This window comes from Hyaena hyaena, unplaced genomic scaffold, assembly GCF_003009895.1.
Source record: "Hyaena hyaena isolate Hyena2069 unplaced genomic scaffold, ASM300989v1 scaffold_52, whole genome shotgun sequence".
Classification (NCBI taxonomy): domain Eukaryota; kingdom Metazoa; phylum Chordata; class Mammalia; order Carnivora; family Hyaenidae; genus Hyaena; species Hyaena hyaena.
Window position 1 is genome coordinate 2,995,931 of NW_024080684.1, and position 23,972 is coordinate 3,019,902.

Below are 23,972 nucleotides of genomic sequence, written 5' to 3' on the forward strand. Positions count from 1 at the left end.
TAAGCTCAAGGGTATAGACAAGTCACCACCTACAGAGTGGTGGGCCTTACACAGAACACGACAGCCACATTACCGAGGTATTCTGACAAATAATGACTGCCAAAGCCAGCCAGAACGATGGCTACCTCAGCCACTGATGAAAAAATCACAGATAAGCAACAGTCATATGGAAAGGAAGGAAGCTCATTTGAAGTACAAAGAGGCAAAACCAACTAGAAGCAAAAGTTTAAGAAACTAGCAGCATTAGTCACAACTGCCAAAGGGTGGAAAGCACCCAAATGCCCTTGACAAAGCACTGGAGAATAAAATGTGGTAGGATATACACAACGGAATAGTATTCAGCCTTAAAAAGGAAGGAAATTCTCATACATGCTACCCATATAGATGAACTTCAAAGATGTTATACTAAGTGAAATAAGCCAAGTACAAAAAACAAATGCTGTAGGACTCCACTCACAGGGGGTGTCTAGAATAGTCAAACGCATAGAAACAGAAAGTAGAATGGTGGTTGCCAAGGGCCAGAGGGAGGAAGAAATGAAGAACTGTTGTTTAATGGGTGTAGAATTTCAGTTTTACAAGATGAAAAAGTTCTGGGAGTGGTTGCACAACAATGTGAATATATGTAACACTACTGAACTCTACACTTTAAAATGGGGAGTACCTGACTGGCCCAGTTGCAGGAGAACATGACTCTGGATCTTGGGATCATGAGTTCAAGCCCCACATGGTGTAAAGATTACGGAAATAAATAAAACTTCAAAAAATAAATAAAATAAATAAAATACAATAAAATAAAATTTAAAAAAGTTAACATAGTAAAGTTTATGTTATGCATATTTTACCATAACTAAAAACAAAAATTAGATTTAGAACTTTTTTTCAGTTTCAGGTCAGGAACTGTGTTGTATTCTGTAATGTTAAACAGATGTTTTAATGTACTGCTTTCTCAATTTACTGTTACAAAATACGCTTCTATTTTTGACAAGGATCAGTATAAAGGCATGTTTTATAACAGTAAATTTTAAAAGCAATACTTTCAATCATTTATTTTACACTGTAGGTTAACTGAATTCAATGAACAAAAAAGCATGGTGTTCAAATGCCTTTCCAGAAGAAAGACAGCATGACACACTTGCTTACCATGCACACATACAGATTCCTACAAATCGCTGCAACATATATATTTGCCACAAGGAAGGGTATGGTTCAACATACAGCTTTCGTATGCATTACCCATAACATTACATAATATAACACAATTCCTGACTTACACAACAGCTAAAGAGAAAAAACAGAACATATGAATGATGAGCTCTCAAAACATTTAACAATTCACATGCCAAAACCAGGTTTATTCCAAAAGTAAAAAGCGTTTTACAATTTTTCAGCCTTTGAAAATGAAACATGATTTCTTTTCAAAGAGATCATATTGCTAAACCTGAACCACTGTGAGCAAACAGAGGCAAGTGACTGTTCCTTCTAGCCCTACTAGTAATGATATTAGCTGGCCTCCTTCAATAAAAGGGAGGAAGAAACCCTTCAAGAAATCCCTTAAGAATCATTATATCCTAGTAACATGATTTAGAGCAAGTGAAAGCTGTTTGTACTTTTACAAATAAGTGTGAATCCAGGAAATACTCTGAATATACTTGAAGACCCAGAACAGTAGCAGGCACAGAGGAAAACAGAATGTGGCCAGTACAAAACAAACAGGTATGCTCTTTGTCTAAATACGGGGAGTGATTTTTTTAATGGAGAGAGATAGAAAGAGAGAGTGTGTGTGTGTGAGTAGGAGAGGGGCATAGAGAATAGGGACAGAGGATCGGAAGCAGGTTCTGTGCTGACAGCATCAAGCCCAATGCGGGGCTCAAACCCACAAACCGTGAGATCATGATCTGAGCCAAAGTCGGATGCTCAATCTACTGAGCTACCGAGGAGCCCGGGAGTAATTTTTAAATTAAGGCAAACTGAGAGAGAAGACAGTAGAGTTATCTACTAAGAAAACCAAGAGAATGGGCTTACCGTTCTCTAGCTGTTGCTGGCGATGCTCTAATTCCTGTTGCACAGCATGGTAGCGGCCCAGAATGGCATCAAAGCCCTGTCGGACAAAGTCCGGGACAGAAGGCTGAGACTTCAGGGCTGAGCAACCCGCACGTGCCATTTCAATTTTGGGGTGGAGGCTGAGGAGATCTGTCAATTCCCGCTACGGAAAAGAAAATAGTCACAGAAGTCACTGAAGATGAAAACTCTCACAGAAAGTTCATCAGAGCGACATTAACCTACACTTAACAATACAAGTAGCATCTTTTTAAAACATAGGACTGGACATAGAATTCTTTTATGTTCTAGATGGTTCTCTCTTTACCTGACAGGAGTCCTTCAAACTCGTCAAGGGCTGTTGGGGAGATTCTGAAAAGGGAGTGTGTTTTACCCACTCTTCTTTGGTCTTTATGGTCTTTTCGAGGTCATCAAGCTGCTTAAAGTAAGCATTTATATCCTCCTGCAGCTTAATCTTTCTTGCCAGATCTTCCAAATGCTGAGATACATCCTTCCATTCTGAGAATACCTTCTCCAGAACATTTTTTATTTCTTCAGTGGGAGTACCTTCTACGGAGACATGAAAAATAAGCAGACACTTCATATGTTAATGTAAAAATTGTTTTGAATTTGTTATAAACATTCTGACCTATTCAAAATAATGAGGCATTGTCACATATAATGATCATTCCTTTAAGTCCCTTTTAACATAACAACAAAATTATAATGATGTCGTTAAAAATAACTATGTTTCAGGGGCGCCTGGGTGGCTCAGTTGGTTAAGCATCCAACTCTTAATATTGGCTCAGGTCATGATCTCAATGGTTCGTGAGATCAAATCCCATGTCGGGCTCTGCACTGTCAGATTTTCTCTCTCTCAGTGCCTGTCCCTCCTTCTGCTCACACACACTTTCTCTCTCTCAAAATAAATAAACTTAAAAAAAATTTTTTTAAATAATAACTATGTTTCACTCCCTTACTAAAGCAAGAGACAGGGAGCTTGAAATAGCAGTTCAGGAGTAGTATTGCTATCACAAGAGGCGTGTCAGTGGAGTTTCAGCCACTGCCTTTTACATAGAGTGTGCATTCTACCACTCTGCTGGCTTCTATACTGAACCAGGGAGATACAATGAATTATGTGGTCCTGCCTGAAGTTCTGACATGAGAAGGTAAACTTTCTGCCATTACAAAAAAAGACAGCTGGCTAAATAATCAAGGAGGGAGCTCAAGAGTCTGGTTTGACAATTCATAGGAGTTGTAGAATGAGTGGTAAGAAGTCCTAATGCAGGGCCACCTGGTGAGTGTAGGAGCATCAAGCCAGCAGCCAGGCCCAGGAGGCTTCATTGAGCCTACTGGGCACGCTACACACAGACCAGCAAATGTCAAAATATCAATGCAGTGGTAAGATGATCTACTTTAGAAACACAGAAGAAAACACCATTATGTTTATTACTGACATTTTATCATTTTAGCTCATATTTTCGAGAGGTAAAGAATATCCATAGAAATAATAGTTACTTGTAATAATAAGTTTTATCACAGTTGTTCCCTTAATATAAAATAAATCAACTCATTGAAAATTACCAAGAAAAAGATGGGAAATCTGCAAAGGAGTCTTTATCTCCTTACAAGAGCATGCATGTTGAAAAGAATGGGCTTAACATCTTTATTATTTGAGTAGGAGGGGAAAAAACAATGGTGCTTTGTAAATATACGCAGTTGAAATCCAGGGTAATGAGAGCCCTAAGGAATAAAATGGCTTGTAAAACAAAAGGTCACTTATGAGCCAGAAGCAATGCAGTTTTTAAGATAGTACAATACACTGTATCCACAGTAACTCAGAAATGCAAACATGAGAGGACATAATTTGAATGTATCACCCATGTCGGTTGTTACAGTTCACTGGTCAGTATCACATAGGTAATAGAATATTAGACCCTGGCAAATCATTCACACCACAGTCCAAGTTCATTTATCTCTATTAACAAGGTTATAAACAAAACAAATCACCATTTTCCTGAAAAACTATCTGAGCAATGGTGATCTCGGCTCTGCTTCTAAGAGGTCATTTCTATTCTAAGGAGGCTAAGGAATAACATCAGCCACTTCATTTTCATGTCAGGGCAATTTATGCTAAACAAGAAAGAAGATTAAGCTGGTAAAATTTCTGAAATGGAAAATTATCACTACTCATCTAGAAAACAGGTAGGAGGTAATTATTCATTGACAATATATTACAATTCATTCATCTTGCCCCTTCAAACCAACTCTCAAAATTTAAATCTCCTCTTCTCTCAGCAGGAGATATTACAAGTTGGACAGATATCAAGTAATAATTAAAGCACAATTGGCATATCAACAAGGAAAACTATACATTGCCTTTTTTTAAATAGTTTATTGTCAAGTTGGTTTCCATATAACACCCAGTGCTTATCCCAACAAGTGCCCTATACATTGCCTTTTAGAATAATTCTTTTTTTTTTTTTTTTTCAGTTTATTTCTTTATTTTGGGAGAGAGAAAGCATGTGCAAGCAGGAAGAGGGGCAGAGAGAGAAGTTACGAGAGAATCCCAAGCAGGCTCTGCACTGACAAGGCTCAAAGCAGGGCTTTAGCTCGTGAACCATGAGATCATGACCTCAGCTGAAATCAAGAGTAAGACGCTTGACTGACCAAGCCATCTAGGTGTCCCAATAATTGTCTTTTTAAATGTCTGTTTGTTTGTAGATAGAGAAGAGAGAGAGAGCATATCTGCATACGCATGATGATAAGCAGGGGAGGGGCAGAGAGACAGAGAGAGAGAGAGGGAGGGACTGAGAGCGAGAGACAATGAGAGAGGCAGAGAGAGAGAGAGAGAGAGAGAGAGAGAGAGAATCCCAAGCAGATTCCATGCTTAGCAAGGAGCCGGACTCAGGGACTCGATCTCACAACTGCAAGATCATGGCCTGAGCCAATATGAAGAGATGAACACTTAACCAGCAGAGGCACCCAGGTGCCCCTAAAATAATTGTCTTTTAAAATCATTATTTTGCTCCCAGAGATCCTGATTTACGAATTTTCTATTCCTATAGAACATCCAACTCTTAAATGACTAACCCAAAGCCCAAATCAATAGACCATAATTTTATTAATTACCAAAAGGAATAAAATATAACATATTCCTGCCACTTACTCTTACTTGACTTTACACTTTTCCATTTATCACTATTGGAATCAAGGGAAATTTTACAAAACCTAGGACCACTATCAAATTCCATAGGCTAGTCATAATATATATCATTATAAAGCCATATCATCCAAGTGATGATCCAACTACTCTATTTTATTAGTTGATGATCTCTGGGAAAAAAGATAAGCTAAATCAAGAAAACCAAATTAAAATAGCCATGAAAGTTAAATAAAATATATTATTTCATTTTTTAAAACATTTTTATGCTACATGAGATACCACAAAACATAATTCAAATGCACATGGCATAAAAGTCCGATCAAGCTTCACTGTGGTGGGACTTTTCATGGAATTATTTTGAAGAAATCAATGACATGATTATTAGAACATCTGTTTTACCAAAGACTTTTTTCTTCTTTTCCCAAAGACTCATTTTCCGATGGACTGAATGATTTATCTGCATCCCTACGTAGGCAGACTCTGGCCAAATTAGACTCTGTAAAAACCTTCCTCTAAGTTATTATCCATATTCTAGGACTTATTTCAAATTTCTTGGGGGGAAGGGAGGGACAGCAAGAAGCACCCAATTGTGCTTTCATTTCAGTTCAACATTTCTGGTTTATAAAAGCACTAGGATTAATAGCACTAAAACCACACCAAGAGGAGTAATATACAATACCATAAAATTAGAATAACAGATAAAATGGAAGATAGTGGGGGGGATTTTTAAAAATCACTTTTATTCCCTCAGTAACATAATGCACACACTCCTCAAAAAGCAAGAAAGTATGTATGTCCCCAGTGTGTATATATATCATTAAATGGCATTTTTTTTTAATGCAGAGGCAAAAATAACCTAAAGTATTTTAAAACTTTATTTTCAGGGGGTATGGAAAGATGACTGATTGATAAAGAACATGAGAAAACTTTCTAGAAAGATAGAAATTTTCCATATGTTATTTTACAGGTATAGACTTGTCAAAACAGCACAATTAAGTTTCATGTATTTCAGGGTAAGTTTTACTTTTTAAAAAAAAACTATAAATAACAATAATAACAAGGGATGAGGAATGAGTCGAGGTATAGATAATTCAAGAATGGCGGGATATCATTAATTACTGAAGCAAAGTAATCAGTATAAGGAGGTTCATTGCTCTGTCTACACTGTATATATTTACATTTTCCAGAATAAGAAGCGAAAAACTAAAAAGATTGAAAACTACTACATCGAAGATTCTTGTTGAACTAATGTTCCTAATTCTGCCTTGGGTGTCTGGGGCTTTTGTCAAAGAGTTCTGCAGCAGACCTCTAGAGCATTTACCATCACTGGAATAAGGAACAGGATTTACAAGAGAGTTCTTTTTAAGCTAGAACAAAGGAAGAATCACATGCAAAATGGGTATAAAAACTACTCATCTTAACACTCCCCAGAGTCACCGGGGTTAAGGGCAAAGAAAAAAAAGTTACTAAATACAGATAAAAATTTCAAAGACAAGTAACCCCTTCTCAAATTTAACTATGAAAAGTTACCTGCAATATATTAATATATTAACTTGAACATGATCAAAAACCAAATAACCTTAATGAATCGACCTTCCTGTAACTTCACTTCCCAAAGACTGCCAAAGTAAAATTTCCTTTTGCCACCCTCTCTCCAAAAAAAGTTCCCAAGGTACAACCTCAAAGGAGATTTTAAAATTTTCGACAGTGGTGGATTTCAACTGTTGTGCTAAGATATCAGAACTTTAGCCTGTCTGAGTCTACATAAAAGCAGAGCAACTTCGCTTTTCTCTGTTTTAGATTTCAACTGTTGTGCTAAGATATCAGAACTTTAGCTTGTCTGACTCTACATAAAAGCAGAACAACTTCGCTTTTCTCTGTTTTATGTCATCAGCTTCAGCACAGGATTTCATCTGAAAAAAGATTCCGCTGCTTAAAAAAGAAATCTGAAAACCACAAATAGAAAATTTGTCAAACCATAAATAGTATTCAGTGCTACCACCTAAAAAACATTTTTAAAAAATCAAGGGTCTCACCTTTTCCCATTTGCTCCAAAAGGATTTGTCCAGTTTGGTTTAATTCATCCAGTCTGGGGCTTTTTTCTGTCTGTTCTTTTTCTAATGCCTGGAAATAAAATCCCAGTATAAGATTACTGCAAACTTCCTTCTCAATATAGCGTTTGTGCCATTGTAAGTTTCATGTTCTGTGTGACTCCCACATTCTCTTTCGGTGTTATAGTCAAAGTTGACATAGGAGAAATACTACAAGACAAAACTATGTAATTCCAGGCTACCCTACAGAATTCCAAAGCTGCTTTAAATTTCAAAAGGCAAATTCAAGTAAAGAATATAAAGCTTTGGTTACTTTTATAAGAATAAAGTTGTACATTATGAGTTCCTATCAAGAGGAAATAATTAAAATTAGTGTTTTAGATTGAAGATATCTATTTACATACATAGCCTCTGTGTCCATACCACAAAATAACTGTTCGAGTCAAATGAACTGAATATTCTATGACAGAGATTACTGAACAAAAATTAATTAACAAGAAAAATAGAAATATTTTGAGCTTTACTATTAATTGTTGGTTTTATATTAAGTTTAGGATCTAATGTAAATTTCAAACAGAGCATAATTCATACCTAATTTTTAAACTATAACAATATGCTTTGCAACCCAAACTAAAGCATTTTGTTCCTTATGTTTGAAGAGTGGCTCTTAATATTTATGTCTCTATACTTTGATATTCTCAATGTCCCTATATCTCAGAGACAGGGAAGACAAAATCATTCCAAAACTAGTAAGAAAGGATTGAACAAAATCAGGCAGACACACACACACACACACACACACACGTATATACATGAACAGTCCATATTTGACATTTCTCCCACTCCTCAATTCGCAACTGAGAAAATTAACTACTGAATTAGCGCCCCCTACTAGCACAATCAAAACTCCTAGGCATCCCATATTATTTCAACCAGACAACCCAGAGAAGAATCGTACTTCTAACTTCTATACATGTAAGCTCTCATATAACTATCCTACTTTGATCTGCACAACTTTAACGGGACTAAGTAAAACAGCCATTTTACAAAGATTGAGAAATAACAAGATTCAAAGTAACACCACTTATTTTTGTTAAACTATGTGTCAATGCAAAAAGTCACCATCATACTGGAGAAGAATTACTACCTGTTTCATACAAATTGATTGTTTGCTACTTTCTATGATGATGACAGATTGAACCAGGGACTCTCCACCCAGGTGTTACATCAGCTGGAACAAAGTACTCCTTCACTTAAGCTGATTACACAATTATCTTATCACAATTAAGCCGATCTTAATTTGCAAGGAAAATTTGAGATAAAAGCAATGGGTAAATTTTCTTCATTTTACATTTTCCAAAATCTTTTGGCAGCTACACTACTTGTCTAAAACAACAAAATAAATCAACTTGTAAACATTCAAGGAAAACATAAGAGCTGCCAATCATGCCTTATAGTAACAAACAGTTTCTACAGTAACAATTTCTAAAAGTGAAATTGTTTCTGGTCATAGGTTGGAAATTAACTTATTAATAGTTTCTGGAACTTGGTTCATAAAGATCACTCTCACTTCCAAATTCTCTGCCATTTCAATGCCTTTGAGAACTAGGTTGTTAAATGCTCATTAATATCATCTATTGGTCTTTCAGAACTGTAAGAAGCATATAAAATGATGGAACACAGCCCTCCTTTCTGGCCCTCCCAATTCCCAGTATAGAGGGCTCAGATAATGGTGCTTCTAGGTTAACAACCTTCCCACATTCCTCTTTCCTCAGCCATCATACTCTCCATCAGCCAAGAATTTTGCCAAGTGCTGAAAACAGGGGGTTCAATGGGAAATTGTCCTCACTTCTAAGCATCCACAGGCAAGCATAGAAATAATGACATAAATGCAAGAAGGATTTTCACAGAGGTATGGTCAAAGCAACATGGAAGTCAAAAGACGAATCACTTAACTCTTCCTAATGAGGCTGAGGGAGGCTTAGTGGAGTAGAGGGCTTTTCAGCCACACAGCACAAAGGCTTAAGAAGGGTCATTCTGCACAAGGAAAACAGCACGTGGTGAAGAGAGGGAAGTGAGAAAAGAGCAGGATTCGGGAGGCCTGGAGCCCAGGGTGAATGTTAGAGACTGGCAGGAGCTGAGGCTGGGCTTACAGGTGAAGCAGCACCATCCAGCAGGACCTTGCATGCCAGCGTGCTAAGGCGTTGAGATTTCTGTCCCCATTGCAATGGGAAGCCACTAGTTAATTGCAAGTGCAGGAGCTGCTTGATCAGATTTCTATTTTAGAATAATTATTGGTCACAGAAGCCAAGGGCTGTGAGAATAGAAGGGAAGGGCAAATAGCGGCAAATGCTGTAGACGCAGCAGGTGGGATGCAAAAACAAATCCATCCTTTGGTTTTAGAAACCAACAGTTAATAGTGACCACTAGGGGCGCCTGGGTGGCTCAGTCGGTTAAGCGTCCGACTTTCGCTTAGGTCATGATCTCGCGGTTTGTGGGTTCAAGCCCCGCGTCGGGCTCTGTGCTGGCTGCCAGCTCAGAGCCTGGAGCCTGTTTCACTCTGTGTCTCCCTCTCTCTCTGACCCTCCCCTGCTCACGCAGTCTCTCTCTCTCCTAGAAATAAATAAAACATTAAAAAAAAATTAAAAAAAAAAAATAGTGACCACTAAATAAGAGCAGTTACAATGCAATGATAAGGAGTCAGTCTCAACTTCTCATCCAAATCCCAAATGTCAACCAGGGTCTGACTCCAAACTGCCTCTCCAACCTTAACTCTTTAACTACTTTTACACACACACCTAGCACTAAACAGAACAGAAAAGAAACTATCAACACACAACTTGTCTACCTCCCCACCTCTGCTCAGGGGCGCCCCCTGCCTGCTGTGCCCTTAGCACCCAGCTCCAAGCAGGTTCCTTGTGGTTCCAAGCATGGTGCTACCTCACCCGTGGACTTTCCCAGTGTAGACAGATACAAATGTAATCCTGGCCTCCTCTCCACCCCCCTGGTACTACCACCTTCTAGCTTACATCACTGATATTTACACACATCTTGTTTTGGAAATGTTCTCCAAACTCTCCATAGACAAATTCCATTGCCAGTGTAGACGGCACTACAGACTTGCTCGAGGTGTCCAAACCCTTCATGAAAGACTTCCACGCACTTAATGAGCACCAAAGACATAAGTCACTACAAACTCCTGGCACAACTGACAGTCACACATAAGGAACAAAGTAGCAGAGCTAAGATCCTATACATTTTAACAGCATTTATTTATTTTCAATGTCTCTTCTCTAACGACAATATATCAAAGGAATTGTGAGATTTGAAATCATCTGATGTATTCAGTGAGCAAAATGTCTTCAGAATACACAAAGTCATAAATTATTAGGGACTAGATTAAAGTAGATCTAATTGGGGCGCCTGGGTGGCTTAGTCGGTTAAGCGTCTGACTTTCGCTTAGGTCATGATCTCGCGGTTCGTGGGTTCAGGCCCCGCGTCGGGCTCTGTGCTGACTGCCGGCTCAGAGCCTGGAGCCTATTTCAGAGTCTGTGTCTCCCTCTCTCTCTGACCCTCCCCTGTTCACGCTGTCTCTCTCTCTCTCTCCTAGAAATAAATAAAAATATTAAAAAAAAAAAAGTAGATCTGAGGTAAAAAAATAATGCCAGTAACTGGACCACCTTAGAAAATAAAACGCTCCTTCCTGCACAGTTTAGAGGTTAAGGAAAAGGGGTCAAAAAAATTCCTCCTCCACAGAGGGATCCAATTTCCAACCAGTTTGATCAATTGAAAATTTACTAGGATGCCCTAAAAGCTACCTTACGGCTATGTTTATTTTAGAGGAAGCCTTTGGATCCCATCACACTTTTATGTCAACAGCAAATCTAACCTGATGTAATATTTTATTCACTAGGATGGTTTTGTGTAATGTTTTACCTTTAACTTCTTTTTCACTTCTGAAGTCTCTTGCATCTTCTTATACCCTTTTATCTCTGCGGCCTGAATGGCAGTCTTTGATTTCAAAATGCAGTTCAACAGCTCGGCACTTACAGCGTCAAACCTGATTTAAGATTCAGATGTTACTATTGGTCATTCCTAGCCTTCTACAGTTTCACTTGGCTTAAAACAGAGCAATCAAAACACCCCTCAGGCATGTGTTTTAAATATTCCTCAAGCCAAAAAAAAAAAAAAAAAAAAGGCAACACAGACACCTAGTAACCAAACAAAATAAAACCACACATTTATAATTAAAAATTTGAAAAGAGACATAATATTGTAAAGTTAATAAATATCTTTAACTAATTAAAATAATTTTGAAGCTTTGTAAGAAACTTGTATTTTAAGTTTCGTAAGTTTTGTAAGAATTTGTATTTTTATAAACTCCTAGAGATGATGAAAAACAGATTCGATTAGAAAATAACAGAAAAAAAGAAGGTACAGATATTCTTAAAGTTAATGCCTTCTTGCATTTAGCGTAATTATCAACCCCAGTATATGCCAGAGCGCTGGACTGGGCTCTTGATATAAAGGGAAAACAGATGTGATCCCAGCCCTCACAGAGCTTCCAGTCTAGGAGGTACAATGGAAAGTAACAGGCAATCAATCAGCAGAGAACTTGCCAGGTGCTGATTCCAGGAATTCACAGTAAAGGCTCCTAATTTAGTCATGGGAGGGATGGCTTCCTGGGGCAAAACAGCAGTACTGTGCCCAGTAAATGTTTTCATCGCAAAGGGAGAAGGGAGGACCCCACTCTGCAAACAGCAAGTGATTACATGTGGCTGGAAAACTGAGTAAGTACACGGCAGGGAAGGACAAGGGCAGACAGCCAGAGGGACCTACAGGGTAAATTAAGGAGTCTGGGCCCAACCAAAGGGCAAGGGAGAGCCAGCGAAGCACTGAAAGCATAGGACTGACATGATCATCGTCTTTACCTTCTAGTGTTCACTGAGGAGAAACAACAAAGGGAGGCAAGACCAGAGAATAACCGGCTGCGGGAGCACCCGAGCCAGAACGGAGACGTGACTGACAGTGGGAACGAAAAAGCGTGGACAAGGCCTAAGGAAGCGTGGAAACCACAGTGGGAAGAGCAAGAGGAGAAACCCCCACTGACTGTCATCCATGTACCTGGCCCTTTCCAAAGTGTTCTGCGTGCACTACTATCTCACAACCCCGAGACACCTATACCATTATTATCCCTTTTATTGATGAAGAAATTGAACCTGGAGAGGCAGGGAGGTTTTAAGCAACTGCCCCAGGTCACAAAGCGACAGCCTTGAGCTCTGTTTCAAACCAGGTAGTCTGTCCTCCTCACCAGCACTCCGCCCACAGGGCTTCCCAAAACAACTTCTGGGTATTTTTAGGTACTTTTAGGAAAGCACAGGTTGTCTGATACTTCCTGGGAAGTTAAAGTGTTTCTGGCAAATTGTGAATATTTGGTTTTTCATCAAGATAAATTTTCCTTGTAACTTGAAAGGGGTTTTGTAACACTGTAGATAAATAACCAAGGGCTGAGGTGTCCCTCAAACAGCATTGTCTTCAGCCCATCATCTTCATGGCAGATTTCTATTCAGTCTTTCAGAAAAGAGGAACACCATCCCAGAATCACACATTTAAAAGGAGCTTGGAGACTTAGGCCATTTCTGCCCTTAATATGAACAAGGGTGATGTGAACGCTACAAGGTAGCAATGGCCTCATATCTTGTCAACAGAGACCTACATTATAGGAAGGAATCATCCCTCCATACCTTGAGCAGGTTAAAAGAGCCACCAGTAGCGCCAAGAAAAAAAGAAGAGGAAATAAACTGCCATTTCCGAAGTATGTATTATAGACTATACTAAGCTCATACCTGCTCAGGGAGCCCATTTTAAGACAAGCTAATAGTGGTTTCTACAGCAGACTGAAGGTATTAAAGGATCTGGAAACCCTGTCACACTAGGAATGGTTAAAGATCCTCTACACTGTAGGCCAGTAGAAATGAGACTAGGAAACCCCCTCCAATACTGAGGAGGTGCCACACCGAAGAAGGCTGGTGCGACTCTGCATTGCCCCCTGGCAGCAGAACTAGCAAACGTGGGGAGGCTTGGAGGGGACGGACTTGGGCTAGGCAGAAAAATAACCTTTCTAATAATAAGATCTCACTGCCTTCTATCACAGTGAACTGGATGTACACAAGCTTCTCTGTGTCCAGGAATTAACTGAAGGAATTTCTGCATCAATCAAACCGCGGACTGGAAGGCTACGGTCCTCACAGCTGGTTGCTCAACTAACAGTCTCCTCCCCACACTTTTCTCTGCTGTCCAGGTCCCCCAGAATGCAATGACAGGAGGCCAAAATGGCCAGACAGTCTCCACCTCCCATGCACCCACGGCAGGGACAAGTGACTGCATCCTGGCCAGCGAGACCGCGGGGGAAGTTAGCTGATGTCTTCCAGGCAAGGTCCTTCTCCCCAATGTAAAAAATGAAAAAAAGACAAATAAGGAAAAACTGGCCTTCCTGCATATAAATCAGGTTATACAAGGATGTTACGCTCAGTGCTACAGCAGGATCTTGTGACCAGAGAGGACAAGCCTGATGGTGAAAGCCCTGCTTCCGGACTTCTTGTAACGTGAGATAATCAATGACCTCACTGTTGAGGTCACTTTTGGTACAGTATTCTGTTTCCTGCAGCAGAATGCACTCTACACATCACAACCATGTCTAAGATTTGATAGTAATGCACCCTTCATCTTTTACAACCTTCCCTCCTTCCAAATGCACAAGGCCAGGGCTGGAGAGACACACTGGCAGATCTACCTGGCAGAAACTAAATACTCAGGAAACAAAAGATCTATGGCACTATTAACATCAGACGCATCTTCCTCCTGTGCTGCCTTGGATCGAGAAGCAAAGGTTTCACGGCTGCTGCCTGTACCTTGGAGGGACTCTGGCCCCGCAGGAAGATGCTGGTAAGAGGCAGGGAAACACAGCCTTATTACCAAAATGAAAATCAGCCAGTAAAATTGGAATCCCACTTCATCTAACAAAAGCTAAATTGGGGAAACCATATCATTTTTATTCCCGGCCCAAAATAATTGCCCATTTACCCAAGCACTCGGATCCTCCGGTAAAAGGAAGAGGAAAAAAAAAGAGGTGATTTAAGGATCAGATGCTACAGCATATCTGAGGTACATAGCACAGCTTAACAGAGTGTCTGACATTAGTAAATGCTCACTATATATTAGCCGCAATTAGTCATTTTCTAAAGTTCCTGAGTTTCCTTTGAATCAGTAAGACAGAAAGAGAAAAAAAGACATTTATGTCAAAAATGGATCCTTAAGGCAAACATAAAGAATTTGTTAATGAATCTGACAAAGGAATTAACAAAAGAAGACAGAAAATGTGAAAAAAGAATGAGGGGTAAAAGGAAGAAAAAGGGGAGTACAGAGGAATGACTTTCCTGAATTAAGTATTGTTGAATGGCAAGAAGGAAAAAGAGAGACAGAAGGAATAAGGAGATCTATCTAAAGCAAAACTGCCAGAGTTTTCACAGTGAAAGAAAGAATAAATGAGGAATCATGGACAGTCCTACCCTTCCCAAGTAGATGATGGAAAGGAAGAAGGAAAGGTTCTGTCCCACCAGTTTCCAGATAGAACACAGGATGGAGAAAATCACCTGAGACCATTTAGATGCTGCTTAGCCAGTGGGAAGGAGAACATTCGAAGACTCAGGGGTAGTGAGTAGTTCAGCAGCTGAATTTCCATAACAATAACTACATCTAAATTTGCATATAATTAGTGATTAGTACAAATACATTGTTTGTGGTGTTGTGTTAGAAAATTTCTCTCTGTTCTCACTTTTTCTTAGCTTCCAAATCCACAGGAATCTGTCTCTTCTTTGGGGGAGGAGGAGGAGGCAGTTCTTGCTTGGACCTTTTTGTAGTTACTTGTTCTCTTACGCGAACAGTCTCCAGAAGATCCTTCTGAGGAATCTGGGACATTCCCAGCTTTGCGACAGCCTGAGTCACCTGAAGTAGAAATCAGCCAAAGGTTTTCATGTTTTGTCACAGCTTCATTGAGATATAATTCACATGCCATACCATTCTCCTTTGAAAATACACAGTTGAGTGGTTATCAGTATATTCAGAGCTATGCAACCATCCCTACTTGGTACTTGCAGAAGAGTTTTATCGGCCCCAAAAGAAACCCCGTACTTATTAATAGTCCATCACTCCCCATCCTCCTGTCCCCGCAGGCCCTGGTGACTACCAATCTACTTATTATCTCTCTGGACTTGCCTATTTTTGATATTTCACATTGATTGAATTACAGTGCATTTAATCTTGTGACTGGCTTCTTGTGGTTAGAACAATGTGTTTTCAAGGTTCATTCACATGGTCAGTACTTCACGTGTTTAACTACCAAACAATATTCCACTGTCTGGATAGACCACATTTGTTTATCCATCCACTTATTGATGGAACATTGGTGCTGTTTCACTTTTGCGCTATTATAAATAATACTGCTGTGAACATCCGTGTACAAACCACAGTTGCATTTTCAATCAATTCACTAACACATTTTTTAAACGAATAAGATTATTTAAGATTTAAAGATGATTTAATGGATTCGTGTCTAAGTGTTTTCAGTTACTAAGAGTTAAATTACTGGGTATTAGTAAGCTTTTTTATTTATTTTCTTTAATGTTTTATTTATTTCTGAGAAAGAGAGAGAGAGACAGCATGAGCAGGAGAGGGTCAGATAGATAGAAAGAGAGATACAGAATCTCTGGGGCGCCTGGGTGGCTTAGTCGGTTAAGCGTCCAACTTTCGCTTGGGTCATGATCTCGCGGTTCGTGGGTTCGAGTCCCGCGTCGGGGTCTGTGCTGACTGCCAGCTCAGAGCCTGGAGCCAATTTCAGAGTCTGTGTCTCCCTCTCTCTCTGACCCTCCCCTGCTCACACTGTCTCTCTCTCTCTCCTAGAAATAAATTAAAAATATTTAAAAAAAAAAAAAAAAAAGAAAGAAAAGAAAGAGAGATACAGAATCTGAAACAAGCTCCAGGCTCTGAGCTAGCTGTCAGCACAGAGTCTGATGCAGGGCTCGAACGCCTGAACCATGAGATCATGACCTGAGCTGAAGTCGGACGCTTAACCGACTGAGCCGCCCAGGTGCCCCTAGGAAGCTTTTTAAAGATCCATTAAAATTTACTTCAGAAAAGCAAAGAATTTTTACATGTCAATTTCTCAATTTTACAGTAAGTCAGGTATAAGGAGCCTACTTTTAGTGTGCAGTTTACCTACTATTATTTTATTTCATAAAAACTAAAACTAACCTGAACATTTAATTTCTATTTCATGACACAACATATAATCCAAAGCAAAAGGTACCTGGTTGGAGGAATCTTCCAGTCTCTGAACCAAAGAATCCCATCTCTGAGTTAGTTCCTCTGAGTCACTGTTGATCTTCTTAGATGCTTTGGGATTATCAAGTAACTGACCCACATCCTGGCCAATCTCACTCAGCTGATCCAACGCCTGACGTTTCATTTCCATGTCTTCTTTCAAAATCTAGTATTTCAAATATTTTATATTAGATGACTCCCTCTTAAAAGGACTCTATATTCCCACTCCCCAAGCAGGAAATGTAAACATATATTTTATAGCAAATTTACTTGCTACACAGTTCAGTAATGCTAAAACAGAAGATTCCTGGTTCTAGATCATTATATGGCAGCATTCTAGTGTTGGTTAATGATTCAATCTGTATTCACTAAACTGCACAAACCAATGACACGGACACTAAAATATCAGAGGCTTACAAGACTGTTGCTGACATTGACACCACTTACAGCCAGTCGTCGAATGCTGACACTCAGTTCCTTTTGGTCTTTGAAGTTGCTCGTCTGGACTTTATTTAAAGCCTCTTCTTTTTCAGTAAGCCAAGCTTTCAACAAGCACTACATATAATGACAAAAGTTAGAAATATATTTAGAGAATCATTTGGGTCATTCAATTCAATCAAGTTCCCAAATCTCTAACGTTTATGCTGGTAGAGGCTTCAAACACCTAGGTTGTTTACCTAGGGTAAAAAGGACTTCAAACACCCAAGCTCAAGGTATGAATGGCCTAATATCTTTCTTTCAGGTATGATCCTTCTCTGATTTGCAACAGATCAACCTGACATTAGCCCTACACGTGAGTAATTAAATTAATTCTCAGGGACATAGGTAGATCTAAAAGACTAAATCCAACTATGCAAATCTCCAAAAGAATCTCATTAAAACTCTCCAGAAGTAGGAAGACTCTTGAGAATTATCCTGTCCCAGCTCCTCATTTTAGGGAGGAAAAGAGAGATAAGCCATTATATGTCCAAGAATACTTGGCAAGTTAATGAGGGAATCAAATCAAACACCCATACCCTAAAACTAATGATTTTTCTATAGAATTCAGAAAACCACAGTAATGTTCCAGGCTCAACAACAATTGTGATTATAAGAGAATGTTTAACCATAGTCCAAAGCCAACATACAGATATTTAAACCTCATTGGCCAACATGCAGAAGATGTTTACTAATATAGAAAGATAAACTTGAAAGAGGAGTGGAAAACCACATGACTGCATTGAGATAATTCTTCCCAAAATATAATGTCAATTGCAGAAGCTCTTTTCTATATAGTTGGAAAGGAAAAACCCCAGTTCTGTGTTAGCAGTGGGATCAATTCATTCTCTGCTTTATTTATCAGTTTATTTAACCACTATTCCCTGCCTCTATAGTCCACCAAAAAAAAAAAATGAAGATTAAGAAATTAAGTGGCAAATACAGATCCTGTCCTCAGTATAGTAAAGATAAAATATGCCCATAAACAACTATGACAAAAGAAAGTACAGATACCACAAAAGATATATATATATATATGAATGACAGTTTATTTTGTATTTATAATACGTAAAATATATGTATAATATTTACATTATAAAACAATATTATATAATGTGTCCGCATTATATTTTAATTTGGTAATTAAACACACACACACAATATCATGGCAATTGCAAAGAAGAAAAGATGACTTCTGGGTTGGGGATAGACGGGGAAGGGGAGGGAGTTTATAGATGACTTCATTTCCAAAAAATGGAACAACTGGTAAGAAGACATTCTACAGCAGATACCACACCTTAAACAACAACAGAGAGGCTAGAAAACAAATGAAATACACTCACTCTTTCCAAAACATGAAAACAACAACACCACAACCCCTGAGGAATCCACAACGTGCAGCGCACTGGGACAGGACACTGAAGAAGAACCAGCACTACTCTCGTGGCCCTGACAGCCTAATGATGGGCTACACGCTGAGAACTCAGCATCTGAACCTAAGTACGTGGAAGGACACAGGGAAAATTAAAGTTGGAAAGGTAGGTTGGAATCCTCTACAGAAGATCCTGGACGCCACACCCGAAACTGGCCTACCCTGCAGAAGTTTGGAACTAATTCTCAGAGCCCATTTCTAACTACCTTAAAGGGTCTGCAACCAAGTGAATGATAGTCCCTTGAAAGATTTTTTTCTAATGTCTATTTATTTGGGGGGGGAGGGGCAGAGAGAGATAGAGATAGAGAGAGAGAGAGAGAGAGAAACACAGAATCTGAAGCGGGCTCCAGGCTCCAAGCCGTCAGCACAGAGTCCTGAACTCATGAACAGTGAGATCATGGCCTGAGCCAAAGTAGACGCTTACCAACTGAGCCACCCAGGTGTCCCAAAATTTTTTAATTCAGATTAAGTTTATTTGGTCTCATTCCATGCTTTTCCATGCCAAAGCAAATTATGCATATATTAGGTACCAACATTGGCTCCAATTCTACATCTTAACATGATTTCCAACGCTAACGCTTAGCAGAAAGCCATTCAAAGGTTAGCTTTATTTTTTTTATTTTCTTTTATAGTTTACTGTCAAGTTGGTTTCCATATAACACTCAGTGCTCATCCCACAAATGCCCTCCTCCATGCCCATCAACCCCCTTCCCCTCTGCCCTACCCTTATCAGCCCTCAGTTTGTTCTCAGTATTCAAGAGTCTCTCATGGTTTCCCTCCCTCCCTCTCCCCAATTATTTTTTCCCCTTTTCCTCCCTCATGGTCCTCTGTTAAGTTTCTCCTGTTCCACTTATAAGTGAAAACATATGGTATCTGTCCTTCTCTGCCTGACTTATTTCGCTCAGCATAACACCCTCGAAATCCATCCACGTTGCTACACATGGCCAGATTTCATTCTTTCTCATTGCCATGTAGTATTCCATTATATAGATAAACCACATCTTCTTGATCCATTCGTCCGTTGATGGACATTTAGGCTCTTTCCATGATTTGGCTATTGTTGACAGTGCTGCTGTGAACATTGGGGTCCATCTGCCCCTATGCATCAGCACTCCTGTGTCCCTTGGGTAAATTCCTAGCAGTGCTATTTCTGGATCATAGGGGAGTTCTATTGTTAATCTTTTGAGGAACCTCCACACTGTTTTCCAGAGGGGTTGGACCAGCTTACATTCCCACCAACAGTGTAGGAGGGTGCCTGTTTCTCCTCACCAGCATCTAGAGTCTCCTCATTTGTTCAGTTTAGCCATTCTGACCGGCATGAGGTGGTATCTCAGTGTGGTATGATCTGAATTTCCCTGATGATGAGTGACACTGAGCATCATTTCATGTGTCTGTTGGCTATCTGGATGTTCTCTCTGGAGAAGTGTCTGTTCATTTCTTCACTGGATTATTTGTTTTTCAGGTGTAGAGTTTGGTGAGTTCCTTATAGAGTTTGGATACTAGCCCTTTATCTCATATGTCATTTGCAACTATCTTTTCCCATTCCAGTGGTTGCCTATTAGTTGTATTGATTGTTTCCTTTGCCTTTTCCTTTTTATCTTGATGAGTTCCCAATAGTTCATTTTTGCTCTTGATTCCTTTGCCTTTGGGGATGTGTCGAGTAAGTAAGAAATTGCTGCGGTTGAGGTCAAGGAGGTTATTTCCTGCTTTCTCCTCCAGGGTTTTGATAGTTTCCTGTCTTACATTGAGGTCCTCATCCATTTTGAGTTTATTTTTGTGTATGGTGTAGGTGTAAGAAAGTGATTGAGTTTCATTCTTTTGCACGTTACTGTCCAGTTCTCCCAGCACCATCTGTTAAAGAGGCTGTCTTTTTTCCATTGGATACTCTTTCCCTCTTTGTCCAAGATTGACTGGCCATACAAATATGGGTCCAATTCTGAGTTCTCTATTCTATTCCATTGGTCTATGTGTCTGTTTTTGTGCCAAGGTCAGTTTTAAATCTAAAGTAATACAAATGGCCAAAATACTAGTCACTTTCTATTTTTAAAATATTTTTAAATTATTTCCAAATTTTAAATTATTTTACTTAGTAGAAGAGTAACACAATTGTCTTTTGTAATAATCAATACCTTCTCCTGTCACTACTGGAGTAATATTTATTCTATGTGACTCTTTGGCCTGAATACAATGGTCCAAGTAAATGTAAATATTTATAAAGTGAAATGTAAATATTTCAGAAGTCAGAATAAAATCCATCATAGGCTTCTTAATAAGAAAATTCTGGCCAAAGGTTGGGGGACAGGAGGTAGTGATTAACAATTTAAACTGGGACAAATTTTGCAACCTACTTTTTTAAGATGTTCTCTCTGCCACCATATTTAGTAAACCACAAAACATCATACACTTGTTTTCATCCCTTGCAAAGAATATAGTTGCTTTTTGTGGATGGAAATGAAATCCATTTAAAAGAATCTAAATGGACACTGAGATGTGGGAATAAAGTATCTGCTTATTTTTGAAAACCACAGATGTTTGACATTTTGGAGAAAAGTTTTGCTTATTTGTATTCTGTTTTGATAGTTATTCTTCTGGAAGGATGGAGGGTGGGCAAAGGGTCACCACTCTGACTGAATACTTAAAGAGGCAGCTTTGTGCCAAAAGTTCATTGGCAGCTATAATCCTTATTGGAAAGAATACAGTATTAACCCAGTATTAAATTAATGGTGTCACTAAATAATATTTTCTCATTAATTTCAGTAGTTATTCTGGCTGAAACCAAGAAAAATTGTTGTGATTTAAAATTCAGAAAGCATGGAAACTAATTTGACAATAAACTATTTGTGAAAAAAAATAAAATAAAAAAATAAAATTCAGAAAGCATTGAGTGGACTCATTTATTCACTATTTACCAAGCTAAAAATGCTAGGCTCTGTGTTGATACAAGTTCAAAAACAATACCCAACAGAAATATAAAGAAAAATCATAAGCATGAACATAGTATGTCTAAAAATACTGGGATTCTAAATAATGAACACATCAAATTAAGTGTTACCACAATAAAGCCATATAGTATTATTTCCATGAACAAGCTACATGATCAGTTATAAAATGCATAGAAATCTAATTTTTCAAATAATAAAAATTATTTGTGTATTTTCCTTTCAAAGGGAAGTAAACAAGGCAAGTTTATTGTAATGCCATAATTAAAGATGGGTTACTTTTCACCAACTGTCTTGTCCATTATGGATAACAGTTTCATACCTGCTCTTCCAATAATTCCTGCCACAATATATTGATTTCTTGCAACCTATTCCAACGTTCCTCAGTCCAACGGCACACTGCTGTCCAGCGTTCACCAAGTTTCTAGTAAAGGAAGAGACCATCCTTTGTCAACAGTTATAATGATCCTTAAAGAAATTCATGCCATCCATTGCTCTTTACTACAGAGTAGCAATTTATGAACATATTTTTATAAAAGTTGCTTTAAAATAATAACAGACAAATCCTGTAAGTTTGTAGAGGAGAAAAACTAATTTCCATAGACTTTAACAATTTCACATTACATAGCTAGAAAGTGGTACAACTAGAACTCTATCTTTCAAATGTTTATTTTCGGGAGACAGTGCATGGGGGAGGGGCAGAAAGAGAGAAGAAGACAGAGAATCCAAATCAGGCTCCAGGTTCTGAGCTGTCAGCACAGAGCCCAACACAGAGCTCAAACCCAGGAACACTGAGATTATGACCTGAGCCGAAGTCAAGACGCTTAGAGGACTGAGCCACCCAGGTGCCCCTAGAACACTATCTTTTAAACTTTTGACTCCAAAGTCCTGTTCTTTCCATATCACTGTGATTTTTATATGAGAACTGGACATTTTTACACATATCTTCAAAGTAGGGCATACATATCTACTTTTTGTGCTTCAAACTTTTCAGGTCATAATTTTCTTTTCAAAAAATCATTGCGGGGCGCCTGGGTGGCTTAGTCGGTTAAGCGTCGACTTTCGCTTAGGTCATGATCTCGCGGTTCGTGGGTTCGAGGCCCGCGTCGGGCTCTGTGCTGACTGCCAGCTCAGAGCCTGGAGCCTATTTCAGAGTCTGTGTCTCCCTCTCTGTCTGACCCTCCCCTGCTCACGCTGTCTCTCTCTCTCTCCTAGAAATAAATAAAAATATTAAAAAAAAAAATCATTGCATCAACCACTTTTTACGTGCCAAGAAAATTTTCACATATAATACCAAAATTATGAAAAAAAATTTAACCTTATAAAAACTTTTTTGAGCTTCAATAAAATTTAAAAAACACTTAATTGATTCGTCCTGTTTATATTACACAAAAATCAGAAACAGAATCTTGTATCAGTACTAACAATGCTAAATAAATACATTTGATTGTCTAAAAATCATTATTCATGGGGGTGCCTGGGTGGCTCAGTCAGTTAAGCAGCCGACTTCCGCTCAGGTCATGATCTCACAGTTTGTGAGTTTAAGCCCTGCATCAGGATCTGTGCTGACAGCTCAGAGCCTGGAGCCCGCTTTGAAATCTGTGTCTCCCTCTCTCTGACCCTCCTCCACTTGCTCTCTCTCTCTCTCTCTCTCTCAAAAATAAACATTTAAAAAATCAGTACTCATGATGACTTTCCCAACAGATTATTTTATTACCATCTTATAATGATTAACAGATGCTACATTTAATTTCTACATTTCTTACATGTGCAAATAATTAGTTAATTCATATTATATTATTTCAATATGTAACACCACTGCAAGCTTTGTAGAATGCAAAGAGTAGAGAAGTTACAGCCAAAAGACAGGTCTCCAGTCTTGGTATGAACATTCAATGCCTACTTAAATCTCAGTGGCATCAAAGATCTTTCTGAATTTCAGTTTCCTCATTGTGAAATAGGCAAGACACGAATGCCTATCTCTCAGATTACTGTAATAACTAAGTACAACTACACCAATAATTCTCAGAACCACTGGCCAACTTTAAGTGTTATAAAAGAAAAAGAATCTCGTATGATGAAATTATAGCCTGTAAGTGAGTGAAAATCATTTGGCAACACCATATTGGGTAATCCAAATATTGTTCAAATAAAATGCCAATAACACTCTTAATAAAGACTTATAAAGATAGACCATAACCTCTGTGCTAAAGCAACAATTTGTTGGGGATCCCAAAATTCTTGTTGAAATTCAGGCACTGATCCACCAAAGAAACAGGGAATTAAATCCTACATGGCTGAAATTCTCAAATTTCAATATACACTTAAGTGCCAATCCACAGGACCCACTCCCAGGGATTTAAGTGCCCCAGAATCTACATTTCAACAAAGTCCTCAAGCAGTTCTGAGCAAGAAGTCTATAGAGTATTTGTTGAGACTGCTTCCCAATCTTGTTTCCATTTTGCACGAGAAGCTGGGGACCACAAGCAGCC

The 23,972-nt window shown here is 38.8% G+C and overlaps 1 protein-coding gene across 4 annotated transcripts in view; it reads right to left on the reverse strand.

Annotated features, from left to right (window-relative positions):
- The window catches only part of UTRN (utrophin), a 576,845-nt gene that overhangs the window by 354,694 nt on the left and 198,179 nt on the right, over window positions 1–23,972 (reverse strand). For all 4 annotated transcript variants that reach the window (XM_039230877.1, XM_039230878.1, XM_039230879.1 and 1 more), the window contains 8 exons: window positions 21,803–21,904; window positions 17,080–17,187; window positions 16,619–16,798; window positions 15,089–15,258; window positions 11,191–11,314; window positions 7,240–7,327; window positions 2,366–2,607; window positions 2,023–2,203 (listed from right to left, as the gene is read on the reverse strand). In XM_039230877.1, the coding sequence (XP_039086808.1) occupies window positions 2,023–2,203; window positions 2,366–2,607; window positions 7,240–7,327; window positions 11,191–11,314; window positions 15,089–15,258; window positions 16,619–16,798; window positions 17,080–17,187; window positions 21,803–21,904 (1,195 nt within the window). The remainder of the gene's footprint in view (window positions 1–2,022; window positions 2,204–2,365; window positions 2,608–7,239; window positions 7,328–11,190; window positions 11,315–15,088; window positions 15,259–16,618; window positions 16,799–17,079; window positions 17,188–21,802; window positions 21,905–23,972) is intronic.